Genomic DNA, 19807 nt, shown 5'->3' with positions numbered 1-19807 from the left:
CAGCCATCAAAACAACATTGAAAGCAAAGCGGAAATCAACAGACGGTTACAATCATTAAATGCAAGGCTGAAATCAAGGAAAGATTTCAAACATTAAAGGCCAGGGGGGTTACATGCAATAACTCCTTGATTTAATGATGGTTTTTATGATTGCAATTCAATTATTCATGTATAAATAGCAAATTATTGCTCATTGTAGACACATTATCATACACTACCACTTTGCATAATAATACTCTACCCTTTCTGTAGACACCTAAATCGTGTCTCCCCATTAGGATGATGATGATACCATTATCCTTTCTAGGTGGTTGGAACAACTGCGTGCGGAAGTCTTGATTTCTAGAACATATTCCAAAATCCAAGAGTCAAAGTCCAATACCCGAGGTCGTTCCCATTCCGGAACTCAATGGACCAAAAATCAATTTCAAAATCCAAGTACAATCTCACCTAATGGACCATTCCATTGGTTTTACAAGACCTTTTCCAGTCGAAATGACACTAAGCAATCCAAATTCGGGCGCCGACCCACAAAACCGAGCAAGCCGGGCCTCGTCCCGTAAAATCGAATTCAAAAACCGAAACGGCTTGTTTTTAGACGCAAACCAAGCCTTGATCCCCAAGAAATCACTACGTGCCAAACAACGTACAATTCGTACAAAGGTACACCCATTACAAGCCAAATACAAGGACGACATCTTCGTCCTTGTTTGGCAGCTTCTACGCCACGTCAACAGCGCCTGGCGAGCTGCTGCGTTGGACGCTGGCGTCAGCTGGCGTTTAGCCCTTCATTTTCCTATTTAAACCCCTAATTCTGAGAATTTAGGGAGGGAAAATCGAAAACAGAACGTCGTAATACAAAAATTGCCACTCAAATCAAAATACAAAAACTCTTCAAAAATCTCATACAATCTCAAAGTTCTAAGCAATTGGGAGCTCCAAAAGGAATTCTAGCCTAAACATAACTAGGTACTTCCGAATCCCAATCCTAATCTACAATGTTTCTATGATTTCTATTTCAAAATGATTAACAAAGTTGGCACTTTTATTCTTAAATGTGTCACTTGCAACAATCACATACTCTTACAAAATCAACACTTTATGTGATACAAATACAAAATTTCAAGATTAAATGATGTTTAAGGTTGTTTGTAATCACTTCCTTAAACTAGAATCATCTTCAAAACATGGAGTAATCAAAGGTGAGGCCTTTCTAATGTTTAAAGGTCTAATCTTTGAGATTCAAGACTCCATTTTTCAATATACAAGTTCAAGATTCCAAATTTCAAGATTCAATGATGTTTAGGGTTGTTTGTAATCACTTCTCTAAACTAGGATCATTTCAAAATAGGAGCATATCAAAGATAAAGCCTTTTTAACATTAAAAGGTCCAATCTTTAAGATTCAAGACTCCTAAGTTCAATATTTCATGTTCAATATTTCAAGTTCAATATTTCAAGTCCAACATTTCAAGTTCAATTTCTATGTTCAAAATCTAAGACACTTTAGGATGAGCAACTTGACCTAAAGTTGAGATTTTTAGCTTTGAATTCGTGTCGGACGCACTTATTCTTAAGGAGTCGTTTGGCGTTCGGATCTCATGTGCCTTAGTTCAATTTCAATATCGCACTTTGCAATTATGCACTTCAATATCGCAATTTCAATAACGCTTTTCAATATTGCACCTTTCAATTCCGCACTTTCAATTATGCAACTTTACTTTCTAGTCCCTCTAGGCAATGTGGTTCCCCACCTAGTCCCTTTCTAGGTGGTGATGTACTTTACTAATTATGCACTCATTTTCTATTGTGATGTTGCTTTACTTGTTTATTGCTTTCATCACCTCACATGCTAAATACAATAAAATACAAGGTTACACCACGCTTAATGAAGATAATTTCTTGGACAAAGCGATCTTAGGTTCCCTTAAATTAACTTTAAAGCAAAGTGGTCACGATACAAAGTAGAAATTCTATTTGTTCAAAGTACTAAATCCAAACCCACATAGTGTCATGACTAGGGTTATTCGAAAATGTTTTGTGCCATGCATTTGAATATAATTTCTAAAGCTCGCGGAATAAGCATCTCGTTCCCTTGCCCGGATCTCACCCATCCGTTTCTAGGATTCAATGCCTTATCCTAATAGAGTCATTTTTGGTCTTTCCAAACGGGACCCTTAAAAATGTTTGGTGGCGACTCCTTCAAAATCCACAAATACAAAGGTTCTAAAGCCGCTATCGTAGGGGAATACAAAAAGTACGAGAGGAAAAGTACGAAATAAAAACCCCTACACTTTCTCTCTCAAACCGATTATTGTAATCTAAGTATTATCTTGCTAGTTCGGATTGTCAGCACCTCCCCCTAACCTCTCCAAAACATTGTACTTTGAAGAAACAGACATAAAATGACAGCATGCATAATTTAGGTTTAGGGTCAACAACGTCTTTTTTGCAGATTTAGCGGTTTTAAATCTGTAAAACGATATCAGTTAAAACTTGCGAATTTAATTCCAAATTATTCGCAATGGGAAAGTCTTGTATGTTCGATCAATTGTCAAGGAAAAGAATGGACGTGTAGGCCAAATTAGCCCCCAGTATAAAGCAGAGCAAGGTTTTGCTTCTTTTGAATTATGGGAAGGTGCGTCCAAACTTGATTTCTTAACAAGGAAATGAACAAACTGGCTAAGATAGAGTTCATATCCAACTTTGTTTTTTGAAGACGTTTTGAAAATAGAAAAGAAAAAGTAGAGTCCATTTTAAATACATATTGAGAATATTATTTTTCAAGGAAGTCATTTGACAATGAGGTCGCATGACAATGCAGTCATATGGTTCGATATAAATCTGAGGTCAACCGTCTCTTTTTATTGTATGGGATTCAAAGCTTTCACTTGGGCTATTGGTTGTAGTACTTGCAGATTACTTATCGGTTGCTTGATTTATGATGAAGTTTTATATGCTCAAAGTTCAAGAAGGTGAGAGACATTCTTGCATGAAGAGATGTCAAGGGATGGTAAGGATAGTAAGTGCTACCCTTTGTTGTTCATAAAGAATGCTTGATTGTCTTACTTAGATTTTTGGCAATGTTTAAGAAGACGTAGATTAGACCTGATCAAGAGCAGCCCGGCCCGGCGGCCCGGCCCGAAATTTGACGGGTTTGGGCAGCCCTTTTAGGCCCGATTTTCGGGCCCGGTCCGAAAAATAAAAAAATTTGACGGGTTTGGGAAACGTAAAAACTAATTTTTTTAGTTATAATTGGCCCGACCCGGCCCGAGATACGGGCTGATTTTTAAAGCTTCGACCCGGCCCGAATCCAGCCCGGCCCTCCTTTCGATCAGGTCTAACGTAGATGCGTCTTTTACTTGAGGAAATTATTTACGTATTCGAACGTCAGGAAACAAAGTTATTTAAGGAAGTTAGTGATTCCCTTTTTGAAGTTGTGCCTAAAGAGGCGAGTTGCTTATATTTTTTTGGCAAGTTAATTAGGTTGATAATAGAATCATGTGCCTAATTAACAAGACTTTTAGCACTTTTGCATTTAATGACTTAATTTGAATGTTATGGATCCATGTTTTAGTCACTTTTAGCCGGAGTGGGTTGAGTTCGTCTTGTTCGGAATAGACCTCTATAATGAATTTGGACTAAAGTGGTTGCGCCTTTAGGGGTTGCATACGTATCCAGGTTGGAATCAGGCCTTACGTAGTTCTAGTTTTTTATCTGAGTCATTATTTTATTATAAATTTACTTTGATTTGCGCGAAATTGCATAAAAATAATCGAATTGTGCACGGATGTACCCTCAAGTGTTTGTGTTTTTCTGTAAAAGTGCAGAAAAAATTACGTAGACTTAAGCGCAGGCGTTGGAAAAATCCAGCGCACAGCTAACCCGCGCTATAATTTTCTAGAGCTCACATGGCGAGCGCCTGAAATTCTAGCGCTAGGATGAGCAGCGCCGGAATTTTTTAGCGCATGCTTGTTGTGCGCTGGTTATTTCCAGCGCTTGCAATTCCTTTTGTGGTTTATTCGTGTAGTTGGTCTTTTGTCGAATTTCTCCATAGCTTGAATTTTACTAATCTAAGCCCTTTGTTTGAGCGTCGTTGCACTCAAACATTCAGCATTCCGACACGAAAGGATATAATTTGTGCGTATGGCCTTTGAGTTTGATCGTTAAATGCTAATTCGGGTAAAAATTTTCCTTTTCACGACTAGATTAGACTTAATCCATTTAAAATACCTTCAATTTTGAATATGCATTTTACAAGGGGTATTTCAGCCTAACTTACGAAGTGCTTAAAGAAGATGCGCATTTTAGTCTTTTGAATTAGTTGCACGAATGTTCGGCTTTAACTTTAAACTTCTAAATTACTGACTTAAATGCGAGGAATAAGCACTGCAATATAATAGCGCTCTTTAGTGCAGCGCTTTAAATTTTTAGCGCTTTAAGGGCCAGCGTTTTTAATATCTTGCATTGGACATATTGGCTTATTTATTTCCTCGCGGTAGGCGCTACAATTTTTGGCGCTCCGTAAGAGCGCGCTGGAAATTATAACGCGACCTTGGGTAGCGCTGCTTTTTTCTGGCACTTTTGCCTTGGTTGCGGAATTCGCAATTCCGGGTTCTCGACTCTTATCTTTATTTGTTTATTTCGACGTTTTGAAGCATTTTTTATGAATTTTGACAACATATATTGTTGACCTTAAACTAAGTGTCTGGTTGGTTAGCTTCACATAGCACGTAAAATTCTACACGAAACTAACAACGAGCATGAATTCAGATATAATGCGCATTTAGTTTTATGCTAGTCTCCAAGGTATGATAGATTGGGTGTCAAAAGTGTACCAAACCTATCGCCAATTCCCCAACATGCCCTTGTCAGAGTAGCCAGGTTCATGACGAATTGTATCAAGGCCTATCCGGTACGTGCTGGAGTGGCATATACCGTGAATGGACCTAGGAGATAAACGGTTTGATTTGGGTTAGGCGGGTTGCCTTCGGGTTGAATTTTTCAATCTGACCCAACCTATTTAATAAACGGGTTGGGTTGGATTGACCTATGTAACTAAACAGGTTGAAAAATCTTGACCCAACCCTTTTATAATGAGTTGTGTTTGGGTCGGGTTAGTAGATTAGGTCAGCTTTTGCCAGCTCTACTCGAAGCTGCGTAAAGGGAATCAAGAAGGTGCATTCAAGGAAGACAAAAAATATTTGGTCATGCACTCACACTGTCTCTGCTTGCAGGTCTGTAGGAATAAAGAGAAAGTTTGTTGGCATTTCACCGGATTTAGCGCATCGCCCATGGAAGAAGTCTTTTTCTATGTTGTATCCTAGTAGTAGTGTTAGTAATAGTTTTGAGTCATGCCTGGTGTATTCTAGTAATAGGGGTTAGTCTTGTATTATGGAAGCTCTTAGTAGTATTGGTTGTGTGGTTGTTCCTCCCGCAAAACAGCTCTAGGCTGAAAGTAACGGATGGTTTAGTCGTTTGTTTTTCTTTCTTTTGTTTCATGTTTGTAATTCTTTCCAACAAAAAAACATTGCCAATTTTTCTCCTTCATTCTTTAAATTAAAAATCAATGTATTAATCTATTTGTCCAACCATCTATATATGCAGGCTTAACTCCATGACAAGGAATTCTCTAAAAATAATAATATTAAGGAGGCATGCTCAAGGATCCGAAGATTTTGATTTTGATTATACTTTAGTTATAATTATCAGTTTCAATAGTAGTAGACAATTGTGTTGATCAAGGATTTTATGATTTTGAATTTTTATTTATCTTTTACTTAAAGTTTCTTTTAGTAATCCATAACAATGATCATTAAAAAATCCTATTTTTCTAAAGAAATTAATGCGTTGTGATATACTCCATAATAACATAGTTTGTCTCATACTTTGTATAATTCGTACAATTGATAAAGAATTAAATGGCTTGTTGTGTGTGTAAGTGAGAAGAATTTGGAGAGGTTTGTGTGTAAATGGGAAGGAATTTGGGATCGCTTTTATTTTTTCAGTTGGTTTGTTTTACAGTTGGAATTTGAGTCAGATAATTAGTAATAAAATGCTAATACTTTTTTAAGGAGTATACTTAACATAGCATTATTATTATCTTAAAACATTCCATACGAATAATTTGTTATGATGAAAATTTATCATATTCTATCTCTTCCATGTTTTATGCTCTGTATATATTACCCATAATGATAAGATAAAGATGATAATTAACATAGCATTATTATAATATTATAATTTATAAAACACTCCATACGAATAACATGTCCTAACAAAAATATATCATATTCTATATCTTCCATGTTTAATACTCTGTACATATTACCCATAGTGTTATGATAAATATTTATAAAAAGATGATAACAAACAAAAGGATGGTATATTTCAACGTAAATTTATCCTACTTCGGATGATTTCTTCCAAAAGAAAAGCTCATGTAATATTAGGCCCAAAACGATTTATTATCTTCTACACTACCATAATATTTCAAGTAACTTTTTTTAAAAAAAGGATAAGCTTAACTCATTCCTAGCTTAAGATAGAATTTAATCAATAAACAATTCAAAATAAGCTTAATATGTACATTAATCGATAAAAAAATAACTAATTTACAAAATATATTAAAAGTTGAGATAAGATTTGATAGAAATTCATGGAGTTCAATTCTTTTGTATCTTAAATATTAGTATTTGATCGAGTTACTACTCTATTAATTACGTACTTAATACTTCGCATATAAATGAAACTTAAGATGCACATGCTTAAATATAGTATGTAACTAAGGCTCTGTTCTCTTCGTCTAGTCTGGTTTGATTTTTCATTTCGCTAGCTGGTCTGGTCTGGTCTGAACTTTTCTTATTATTGTTACTTCGTATAATAATAAATAATAAATAATAAATAATAAATAATAAATAATAAATAATAAATAATAAATAATAATAAATAAAATAATAAATAATAAATAATAAATAATAAATAATAAATAATAAATAATAAATAATAAATAATAAATAATAAATAATAAATAATAAATAATAAATAATAAATAATAAATAATAAATAATAAATAATAAATAATAAATAATAAATAATAAATAATAAATAATAAATAATAAATAATAAATAATAAATAATAAATAATAAATAATAAATACTCCCTCCATTTCTTTTTGTTGTATCCGTTTCCATTTTAAGCGTTTCTTTTTGTTGTATCCGTTTCTATTTTTGGACATACATTTTATCCTAAAATACCATTACATTTCTATCTAATTACCAAAATACGTAAAGATTCTACTCATATTCCCACCTAAATTTCCCCACCCATATTATTTAATTATTTTCCCTTCCCCATATACCCACTCTCTCACATCCTTTATCACCCATCATTATCACTCCTCTCTCTTACCTTATTTCTTTATTATTTTCTCTCTTCTTTTTTTATTATAATCTTTTACATACAATCATTTTTCTTACATCCAATCATTACACTTATACCAATACAAACCAAGATTCCAATTTTCTTAAAAACTCCCCACTTTCTGAAATGGATACATTAAAAAGAAATGGAGGGAGTAATAAATAATAAATAATAAATAATAATTAATAATTAATTAATAATTAATAATAAGTCATTAGTAATAATTAATAAATATTAGATAATACATAATAAATAATTAGTAATTAGTAATTAATTATTTAATAATTAATAATTAATAGTAAATAATTAGTAATTAACAATTAACAATTAGTAATTAACAATTAACAATTAGTAATTAAAAATTAGTATTAGAAATTTATAATTAATAATAAATAATGATAATAATAAAATTAATTATTAAGTAGTAATTATTAATTATTAATAAGTAATTATTAATTATTAATTATTAATTATTAATAAGTAATTATTAATTATTAATTATTAATTATTAATTATTAATTATTAATATTAATTATTAATTATTAATTATTAATTATTAATTATTAATTATTAATTATTAATTATTAATTATTAATTATTAATTATTAATTATTAATTATTAATTATTAATTATTAATTATTAATTATTAATTATTAATTATTAATTATTAATTATTAATTATTAATTATTAATTATTAATTATTAATTATTAATTATTAATTATTAATTATTAATTATTAATTATTAATTATTAATTATTAATTATTAAGTATTGATTATTGATTATTGATTATTAATTATTAACTATTAATTTATTAATTATTAATTAATAATAATAGTAATAATAATAATAAGAATAATAATAATAATAATAATAATAATAATAATAATAATAATAATAATAATAATAATAATAATAATAATAATAATAATAATAACAACAATAACAATGTTCCGATGCGTTGCTGAAGCGGGTTCAAAAGTTCTGTAGGACTCAGGACATTGGGGATCGTGCTGCTGATCATATTTTCACCAGGATAGGCTTTGCTATAGTTAGAAGAGTGGGGGCCCAAATTGTATCTAGGCTTCCCACTAATTGTTTATAAAATATTTGACTTTGTTAGAATTTGATTATAATAATAATAACAATTACAATAAAAAAAATAAAACAACAATATTAATAATAAGAAGAAGAAGTAATAATAAATAAAAAATGTCTTGTCTGATCTGATCTAATCTAATAAGGTTTGACCCAATAAATAAGGGTGCGTTCTGTTCACCTTAAAAAAATAAGTTTTAGTTCCAATAAGTTCAGATAAGTTCAGCTAAGTTTCAATAAGTTCCAATAAGTTTCAATAAGTTCCAATAAGTTCAGATAAGTTCAGATAAGTTCCAATAAGTTTCAATAAAGATTCAACAACAACAATAATAATAATAATAATAATAATAATAATAATAATAGTAATAGTAATAATAAATAATAAATAATAAATAATAAATAATAAATAATAAATAATAAATAATAATAATAATAATAATAATAATAATAATAATAATAATAATAATAATAATAATAATAATAATAATAATAATAATAATAATAAATAATAATAATAATAAAAACATAAATAATAATAATAAATAATAAATAATAATAATAATAAAAAAAAATAATAAAAATAATAATTAATAATTAATAATTAAATAATTATTCTTATATTATTATTCTTCTTCTTCTTAATATTATTATTATTCTTATTATCACCATTCTTATTATTATTATTAGTGAAATATTACTATTATGATTATAAATAACCCGACACGATATTAACCCGAACCGATAAGAACCCAAATTCGGCGAAAATTAACACATTACTTCAAACCCGATTTACCCGATCTAACATGAAGATGACCGATATAATTCTCAAAAATCCGTTTAAACCCAACCCCTTTTCAACTCGTTCCCGTTTAAACTCGTACCCGTTAATACCAGAAACCGTTCAACCCGTTCCCGTTTAATCCAGGATCTGTTAAAACCCGAGCCCGTTTCAACCCATACCCGTTAAATCCTAAACCCGTTAAAATCCGAATCCGTTTCAACCCGTACCCATAAAAACCAAAACAAGTTAAAATCCGTACCCGTTTCAACCCGTACGGCCGTACCCGTAAAAATCTGAAAACGTTATTTATTATTATTAATTATTATTATTTTTATTATTATTATTTATTATTATTATTATTATTATTATTTATTTATTTTTTATTTATTTTTTTTTATTATTATTTATTTTATTTATTTTAATAATTTTTTTATTGTTATTAATAATAATCATTATTATTATTTTTTTAATTTTTTTTATTATTATAATAATAATAATTATTATTATTTAATTTATTAATTTAATTATATTATTATTATTATTATTATTATTATTATTATTATTATTATTATTATTATTATTATTATTATTGTGGGAAACCACCAAAACGTTACAAGCTTAACAAGCTACAAAGATCAAGTAAACTACAAGAAGTTGGTGGGGAGCCGAGATACAATCTGGGCCGCCACTCCTCTAGCTATTATTATTATTATTATTATTATTATTATTATTATTATTATTAAAAGTTTCAATAAGTTCAGATAAGTTCCAATAAATTCAGATCAGATAAGTTCAGATAAATTCAGGTCAAATAAGTTGAACAAAACGCACCCTAATAATGATAAGGTGAAGAGAACATGACCTAAAGTTGAGAACGTAATATTAATATCCGTTATCAGGGAGAGATGGAAATAGAAATCCGTATCTCAATTTATTTTATTTTTAGGAAAGGAAGTCAACAAAAATTTCCGTATCTCAATTTATTTTATTTTTAGGAAAGGAAGTCAACAAAAATTTCATTAAGCGCTGTAACTTTTCATTTTGCCCGCTATACTATTTCACTCCACATAAAAATTGCGCTCAAATAATTCACTTCTTTCTCCTTCCTCCCTTTTCGTTTTTAGGGCTCACTCCTACAGTTCTACTCACACTAATCAGAAACTCACCGAAATACCACAGAGGACCACCTGTCCGCCGCGTCTCTCTCCACCAAGGACCCACAATTCCGGTGGGTGTCTTCACGTCGTCCGCCGCTCTCCCCTGTGCGTCGTGTTAGGGTTTCGTGCTTCCCCTTTTTGTTCGTCAGGTATGGTTAACTCTTCTTACTCAAGTGCAATTTTTGGATGAATTCCACTTTTATGCAACCAATTACTTTATAATACTTACCTGTTGAATTGGTAATTTCAGCAATTGCTTGATTTTTTAGATAATTTTGTCTTTTGATGAATTCTGCTGTGTTTTGTGGTAGGTAGTTGGGAATCAATGGAATATTATGAATTTTCTTGATGTTCGATGATTTGTTGGCAATTTGGGTACAACTTTGTTTATCTATTTGATTGAATTACTTCCTGTGGATGATTTTTGGGGGCATAAGCTGATGCACAAAAAATTACTGTAAAATGAAGGTCAATCTCAGATTATACAAGATGGACTTGAAATTTGTTAAGGGTAATCAGAAGTTAAGATCTGCTTATAGTTATTGGTAATCCTCCTGTAAGCTTCAATGAGTTTTAGAAATCACTAAATTTAGCATTGGAAAATAAGTGTACCTACGAGTTTAGGTAATCAGCAAGTAGTAGCTGATAATGTATGGCAAGTCATCAGGATACTCAGAATTGATAGACTCCAAGGTTATACATTTGCTGACTCACTATACATGTCGATCACCGTGACAAGGAAACACTACCTATATACTTCATCATGTTTTAATTAATTATTCTACTATTAATTAGTAAGTCATTATCCGGTAATTAGCGTCATAAATGATCTAGCTATATACAAAACTGATGAGAGATGTAGCTAGGTTTATATTGAGTTCAAAATTGACTTATGCATCAAAATCTATAAGTAGGGATAATAATTTGAGAACCAACTACTTCAAAATGGGGCTACAAAATCATAATTAATAATAATAAATAATTGGCAAATTGTCATTATCCTGAGACTAACTACAGATAATAGTGATTAATCATACATGAATGAATCCTTATAATTGAAAGGATGGTCCCAGCATAAAAGGGAGGGACAATTGATAAAATGAAGTGTTAATGTTGTGACTTGGGTTGGACTAAGTCTAGACTCTAGAGGGGTGTCCTATGAAAATTAAACCTGGGTGTCCTACGAATAGATTTTAAGAGGAGGCAGTTGCCTTGCTTGCCTAGTTGCCTTACTATGGCGGACCAAATCTTTCTTACGTCATTCGTGCCATACTTGTATCTTTCTTGAGGTTTATTTTATTTATGAGCTCCCCCCTTTGACTTTGAAGAACATGGTCACAAGAAATTGTAATTAATTGTTTTGCTGTCCGGATTTTTTAAGTTCCCCTCTTGAAAAGACTAATAGGCAATCAACTTTTGTTAATCTCTGATGAATTTAATAATCATAAACAATAGTCTGAAGCAACTACATTCCCGATGATCGATAGAAAATACCAAAACTTGTAATATTGGTGGTTTTAAGAATTGAGATGGTTCACCCGTGAGGTCATCGTATAAGGTTCCAATTTATTTTTTGAAATGGAATGATTTTTTGTTTGTATGGATTGATTATCAATTTTCTTTTCTTTATTTAACACGAGGAGTGCTAAAATATTCATCTTATTTATTAACGAATACTAGGTTTATGTAGTAAAAAGAGTTAGAAAACCAACTAATATGAAAGTAATTTTGCAGTAGGACGAAGATAACAATGATAGATCACGAATGGATGTATAATAGGGTTAATGGAAATTTTTTAAGTTCAACTTATGCACAAAAACTCGACAGAGTTTATTGAATTTTCTTGTAAGCAAGACAATGTTATGATTGATGGGCTATTGAAATGCCCTTGTACAAAATGTTATGTATTTGGATCCTGATGTTGTGAAGTTCCATCCTTACCAAAAATGGGTTCCGGTCTAACTACCACAAATGGACTTTCCATGGGGAAGATGATTTTGACAATGTGATTCCAACTAGTGGGTTCACCTCCGTCGGATAGACAAAAAGTTATGTGGCAATACCTAGTTACTATTTTTTTTACGGAAGTTACAATTAAAATATATTAGCTGATCTTGTTTATTACTCCTTTCATCCCTTTTTATTCTTTACTTATTTCGTTTTGGGTGTTCCATTTTAATATTTACGTTTGGAATATTTTCTTTTAATTGTAGCATAAATATCCTTAATATTATGTTAAAAATCGTGTAAGTGATTATTTTAAACAATCAAATTCATTGGGCACAAAATTTTCACACTTTCCCATTGAGGAATTGAATATCTCACATTTTCCCAACGTCATGTTTTAGATAAAAGTGAAAACATTATCAATAAATGTAATTTGCATTCATTCATTATCATTACCCTTGCCTCAAAGAGACCCCCACAAAAAGCGCAGTAAGGGGGGGTCGGACGTACGCAACCTTACCCCTGCAATTGCACAGAGGTTGTTTCCAATTGACCCAGAAGCGATAACGGGACGACAACAGAACGACCATCTTCTACTTCATGGAAAGGAAGCGAAGGGGTTTTAAGAGCCATTTTGATTTAGTCCATTACATCCCACAGCCAAAAGAACAAATGAATCTTTGGCTCCATCGGAAATGGACAAAAACAAAAAACAATGTAATTTGTATTGTTGAAATAAATAAAAATAAATAAAGTATTAGTTGTAATTTTACGTTTTGTATCATTCACGCGAGTTAACAACTAATTAATGTTAACAATTAAGCTTTTAAACAAATATTTACAGAATCCACATATTTACAAACCCCCATTACTTGTTGCTGTGAGTCTGTGACCACCGTTTCTGGTGGGAGGTTGTGCGGAAGGAATAGGCTTCCTGTTCGCCTCCAAGATCTAATGGTTAGTCACTTGTGTTTGAAGTACAAAGTTGATTCAGAAGCCTCATCGGGAAAAAATCCGAAGCCCCAATTAAGTAATTTAAACTAGGTCAGCCCCAAATGGAAGGAAGTTTTCCCAACAATTGATGATCCAACCACGAGCTGGTTGCAAGATGAGAATATTAGATGAGAATATTAGTTGCATAAATGTCGTCAATTGCTAGAATATATAGCCAATTCCAGTCTCCTAGAAGCTAGAAGACATTGAATCTCTACCTAAGGCCAATTTTTGGGAGTTGTGGCTTTTGTTTATGTGAAAGCTCAGGGAGAAAGGTAGTGGATCCAAAAATCAAGGGAGGCAGGCGGAAGGTAAGGAGGAGTGGTGCGGCAGTGAGATCTTTGTCTTTAATATAAAATTAAGCGAAACTTATACCAAACCGCTAATTCAGGTCTCGTTCGGGGACGTTGTGGTTTATGGTTTTTCCGTTTTTTCAATAAAAATAAAACAAAAACGTGTTCGCCTAATCAGTTGCATAAAACAAGTATCTCCGCTTTTCGCGAAAATAAAACAGAATAAAGAGAAACCAAAAAAAGTGGTTTTATTATTTCAGTTTTGGGTTTTCTGTATTCCGCGCCGCTACTTCATCTTCCTTGCTCTAAATCCTTCTCCTTCCAGAGTTCCAGGTATGGCTTCTTCTTCTTCTGCTATCTCTTTTGTGTCATTGTTCTTGCTTCAATTTCGCCCCCTCCCTTCGTCTTCTTTTTCTATCTCTTTTGTATTATTGTTTTTGTTTCAATTTCGCCCCCTACCCCTCTATTTCTTTCTCTGCCTTCTGCAATTAGTGAATCAAATTATTAAAGAATAAATATTTAAATTTCTTTGAGTATAGAAATTTTCTATTTATTACTCATATTATTGATTTTGGTGAATTAGTGTTTTTATGAGTTTTGATTTTTTATGTTTTTTTTTTAGATTATGATTTTCTATCTGATTGTGGGATTACTGATTGTATTGTAAAGTAGATACGGAGTATTCTCTTAGTACACGATTTGATAATCTTTGAGTTTCTTTACTGATGTTTGAACAATTTCAATTTTTGTTTCTTGTAATTTGGACTGTATCTCAAGATGGCCTCTTAATGCCTTTGTGATTGGAACATCTATGTTGAATTCAGGAGAATGACTTAGTACAATACATATTATCGAATTCTCCAAGTTCCAATGTTGTCCTTCACTCTTCTAGCTTATTATCGCAACTTAATACAATATGGAGTATTAAAACCTAGGCTATGATAGTATAATATATACTCTGCAATAGCATTAGCAACCAACAAAAAAGAACATTTGTATGATAAAAATGGCCACATACGTACATAGCCTAAATCATAATTGTTTTGGAGATTATGATCTTTCATAGTTCATGTTGGTAACATACTGCTTGTATGCTTCTGATTTCAAATTATGGATTTAGATCGGATCGAGATTATTTCATTTGAGTTGTATTAAAAATACAATCCTCTATACTTGATGAGCTTGAATATATAACTTAATATAGATTAAATGATAAACACACACTAACCATATAACATTCTTTTTTTCTATTTTTAGTTTATAACACTTCACAGTATATTATAACATTATGTTTTTCTTTTTAGTTCCTAATATTCTTCATGTATTGTATAGTACGTGCACTCGTGAGTTTAATTTACTTGATATATTTATCTCCATTACTAACGATGTTGTATATAATGTGTCAAGGAATTGGTTCTAGTAATGATTATGACTTAATTTCTAATTAGTTTTTAGTCCAAATTAAATGACATTGATCATTTGTTTACCATTGTTTGGTAGATGTCGAATTTGAACAATGACATTAAGATTGAAGATGATCTTGTTGAGGTTGACTTTATCGGAGCGTTTGGGGTATGGAACGAAACCATTGAATCTTACTTGATAGGCTTAATAGAAGATGAAGTGAAAAAGGGAAATAGACCAACTACTACTCTTACCAAACCCGCTTGGAAGCTTATCAAGGAGAAATACCGCTAATTGAATTGACGATTTTGTACTGACTTGTAAAAAAAAATACCGGATTTAATGCTGACGTGGACGGTAGATTGGGAATTATATTGAAATGGGACATATTTTGGGAATTTTGTTATTTTTAAGCATTATCTACGGATATCTCTCTTTCTTTACGGCGTAATATATGATAACAAGTTAAAAAACAGTTTGTCTTCCATATTTTTTTTATAATTTGTGTGCAAAATATAAGGTTTATGGGTTCTATACTTCTATTTGATTATAATTTGTTAATTGTCACATGTGAAGTATTGTTGATGAAAATGGGGTCATTGGCAGCTCAAATTTACGGTCCTACCACCTATAATGGAAGTTCATACTCATGGAATCAAGTTTCTGGAGCCAAGTTCATGTTTTTCACCCAAAAGCGGAAGCCTAGTACATTTAAGGCTTCCTCTGGATTATCAAAATCATCAGTATTTTCAATGGGAAAGAAAAATAATTGCAGTGTGAATATTTCGAAAATTGATTATGGTAGAATCGGGCAGTTTGGTTTAGTAGATGAGAATGTATGCGGGATAAATTATTCGATAATGCGTTCGAAGAAAGAAGGTGGGCAGCACCCATTTGTGGTTACTTGCTTAGCCAATGGAGAGATTAATGCAGGTACTGTGAGTCTCTTTTTGCTTTGGTTTTTGTAATTCATTTGATTGATTAGCTTTTTGATATTTGAAAAGAACTTTGGGATGCATTAGGGAAGTGGTGTGGATGTGTTTTTATGATGCTACTACTTATAGAACTAGGTTAAATTCGTTCAATTGGGTAATACTTGCGAGAATTGTCGATGGAGAATGGGGAGGTAGCTCGATTCTTGTGTAGTGCTTCTTTGTAATGTTGGAGAGAATAAAGATACATTGACATGACAAGTAAAACATCAACTGATAGAGAGCGTTCGGTTACACATTGTTGTCTTGGGCTTGTGGCAATTAGGTTGTAATTAATGAAATATTGGTACTTGTTTGGTTGACAAAGTTCAACTTTAGTAGTGCGTAGCATTTTTCCTTATAGAGTTTGGTTAAGATTGATTGTTGTCATTGGAAAGAAGAGTAATGTTGAAAGTTTGTAGTCTTATAGATAGATAGGTTCTTTTGCTTAATTTCATTGATGTTGCTTTTAGTATATGTACATTTGCGCGCATTTTAGTCTTTAAGTTTGTGGTTAGGTTTACTCGCATGGTTCATACATGAATGGCTTTTTAATACAAGTTAATTTTCTACTATTACTACTACGTATTTGTCCTGCTGATTTTATGTAATGACATTGTAGAGGAGAAGGTGAATGTGCTGGTAATTGGTGGGGGTGGAAGAGAGCATGCACTTTGCTATGCTTTACAACGGTCACCATCATGTAAAACAGTTTTTTGTTCACCTGGGAATGTTGGAATTTCAAGTTCAGGGGATGCAATTTGCATACCAGACATCTCCTCTGACAGTTCCGCTGTCATCTCTTTATGCCAGAAAGAGGCAATTGGATTAGTTGTGGTAGGACCAGAAGCACCCCTTGTTGCTGGTCTTGCAAATGACCTTGTCAAAGCTGGTATCCCAACTTTTGGTCCTTCATCTGAGGCTGCTGCTCTAGAGGGTTCTAAGGATTTCATGAAGAGTTTGTGCTATAAGTATGGTATTCCCACTGCCAAGGTTGGTCATTGGTGATTAATTTCTCTTGCAAATTCAATTTTATATTCTGTTACCTTTGTTTGGTGACGAATCAACAATTAACTCCTTTAGTTAGTCTTTGATAAAAAAAACTCAAATAATATATGAACCAGGAAATCCTTCCACACGAGATAATGTTGGATAATACTCATTCTAGGTTGATGTAGACAATAGATCCTTGGTGATAAAACCTCTGAACTGGTGTTTCATGAATAACGAAATCTGAAAACATAAACTATCTATGTACGAGTGTCAGACAATGACACAATTGCCTATTGGAAATAAACAATTTTCTTGATGTATTCCATCTTTGTAAATGGCATTGACTTGTAATAGATGCTAGAAATAGGTTTTCAAATCTTAAGAGTTTAGTTGAAGGTGTAGTTAACTGTACACTGTTGTGTAATATGTTAGTACTTTCAGGCTAAAACATATTATTATTTTCATTTTATTTTGCAGGTGCTTGTCTATTTGTGTCTGCTATGTAATTTTCTTATTCATGTTTTTGGATGGCTTGCTGCAGTATCAAACATTTGCCGATCCAATTGCTGCCAAACAATATATCAAAGACCAAGGAGCACCTATTGTCATAAAGGCTGATGGTTTAGCTGCTGGAAAAGGAGTGGTTGTAGCTATGTCACTGGATGAGGCTTACGGAGCTGTCGATTCAATGCTTGTAAATGGCATTTTTGGTTCTGCAGGTAGTCGTGTCATTGTTGAGGAATTTCTGGAAGGAGAAGAAGCATCCTTCTTTGCACTGGTGGATGGTGAAAATGCTATTCCTTTAGAATCTGCTCAAGACCATAAACGTGTTGGAGATGGCGATATAGGGCCAAACACAGGTGGAATGGGTGCATATTCGCCTGCACCTGTGTTGACAAAAGAACTTCAATCTTTGGTGATGAGTTCTATAGTTATTCCCACTGTCAAAGGGATGGCAGAAGAAGGTTGCAAGTTTGTGGGGGTCTTGTATGCTGGGCTTATGATTGAAAAAAAATCTGGACTTCCCAAGCTTATTGAGTACAATGTCCGGTTTGGAGACCCAGAATGCCAGGTGAGTAGACAATTTTTTTCCTGATATGCATTTGGCATGCATTAACGGTATATCGACAATACTTGTAGTGACCTCCTTGGGGCTTGAGCTAAAAACTTTCCAGCATGATAGTTTTTCATTGCTGCAAATGGAGCAAATCATAAAAAGATTAAACACATTCATGTTGTCTCTATGCATATGAACATTAGTTCTTGTTAAGCTACACGTTTGTTGATTGTAGAGTAGTGTGAGTATTTGTATAAAAGGACCGGAAATTGTAGAAATCTTATCTAAAAGATGGGGCTGTTCTTTGCTCTTTGGAAAGTTAAAAGTTTGTAAAATTTAAGAATAATTCCAAGTAGCTTTCACACTATTATATGAACAAGAAGATTGATTGTCTTATAAAATGACTAGTGATTAAATCTGTGACCACTTATTGACACAGGTTTTGATGATGCGTTTGGAGTCGGATTTGGCACAAGTTCTTCTTGCTGCTTGTAGAGGTGAGCTAACTGGAGTATCATTAAAATGGTCTCCTGGTTCTGCTATGGTAGTAGTCATGGCCAGCAAGGGATATCCTGGAAACTATAAAAAGGGAACTGTCATATGTAATATAGAAGAAGCAGAAGAAGTTGTTCCTGCTGTCAAAGTATTTCATGCAGGAACCGCTTTAGATTCTGAAGGCAACTTGGTTTCTGTTGGGGGTAGGGTTCTAGGAATTACGGCCAAAGGGGATGACCTTCAAGAGGCACGGGATAGAGCCTATCAAGCTACTGAGAAAATCAACTGGCCTGAAGGGTTTTATCGACAAGATATTGGCTGGAGAGCCCTCCCTCAAAAGCAATGTTCATCGACATGTTAATTTATTTTCTTTCTTTAGAAATTTTGGATATATATCATGAAACATTAATCTCCAATGAGGTAGGAAACAAAGAGAAATAAGACTAGTTGTTTAGAACTTTAGATAGCCTAATATTGTTTTCTGTTTATTTTCATGCCTCAAATCAGATTTTTCCTTGCGTTGCTTCCAATTTTCATGTCTCCAATATTGTATCTTTAGATATTGAATTTACCGCTTAATCTAACAATTTGGCTGGCTCATCCTTGTACGTAAATTTGATGATCTTCTTTTCTAAATTGTTTCACGGCCATAGACTATGATGGTGTTTTTCAATTAAAGCTGTTTAAGTTTATATTTTATCAATTATGGGTATATTTGCTTGAAGATTTTATGTTGTAGGACATGCCTATGTAAGTGGTGCAAGAATTACAACTTTTTATTTTAATGGTAATTTGGGCTGCATCACGTTTCACGTAGTACATACTCCGCAACGGTGTACTTGTTTACGATGTAGCCTTTCTTGAAGTGGGCTATTTATGATGTAGCTAACAAGGAAGAAAGAAACGGAAATCCTTAATGCGAATTAACGCATCATTAAGCTTAAATATCAATTGTATTGTTAAAGCCAATCCTTTAATCGAAATACTATTGTGTGAAGAGAAAGGTGTGTTCTGTTTGCTGCCTGCGTTCTCCATGAAGAATAAATTTGTAGTTTACGCATTCGGATGACATTATGGCATAAAGTCAAATCATAACAGTAACAGAAATTGCCTAGTCAATGTTCAAAGGGAATTAATTGATTCTTGAATTTAGAGGCGTTGGTACACACACAAACGAATACTACAGTAGTACTC

At 32.4% G+C, this 19807-nt stretch overlaps 1 protein-coding gene across 2 annotated transcripts; it reads left to right on the top strand.

The window, feature by feature from the left end:
- The first annotated feature begins 10358 nt into the window (after positions 1-10358).
- LOC110787673 (phosphoribosylamine--glycine ligase) lies at positions 10359-19213 on the top strand. 2 transcript variants are annotated; one of them, XM_021992306.2, is made up of 5 exons: positions 10359-10609; positions 15674-16030; positions 16691-17061; positions 17603-18133; positions 18558-19213. In XM_021992306.2, the coding sequence occupies exons 2-5, from the start codon at positions 15682-15684 to the stop codon at positions 18972-18974; spliced, it is 1668 nt and encodes a 555-aa protein (XP_021847998.1). In that variant the 5' UTR covers positions 10359-10609; positions 15674-15681; the 3' UTR covers positions 18975-19213. The 2 variants fall into 2 exon arrangements, with proteins under 2 accessions (XP_021847998.1, XP_056687406.1); XM_056831428.1 differs by lacking the exon at positions 10359-10609 and having other exon boundaries at positions 10618-16030.
- The last annotated feature ends 594 nt before the right edge of the window (positions 19214-19807 follow it).

This window comes from Spinacia oleracea, chromosome 6 (genome assembly GCF_020520425.1).
Source record: "Spinacia oleracea cultivar Varoflay chromosome 6, BTI_SOV_V1, whole genome shotgun sequence".
Lineage (NCBI taxonomy): Eukaryota > Viridiplantae > Streptophyta > Magnoliopsida > Caryophyllales > Amaranthaceae > Spinacia > Spinacia oleracea.
This window is presented reverse-complemented; position numbering and strand designations above follow the sequence as displayed.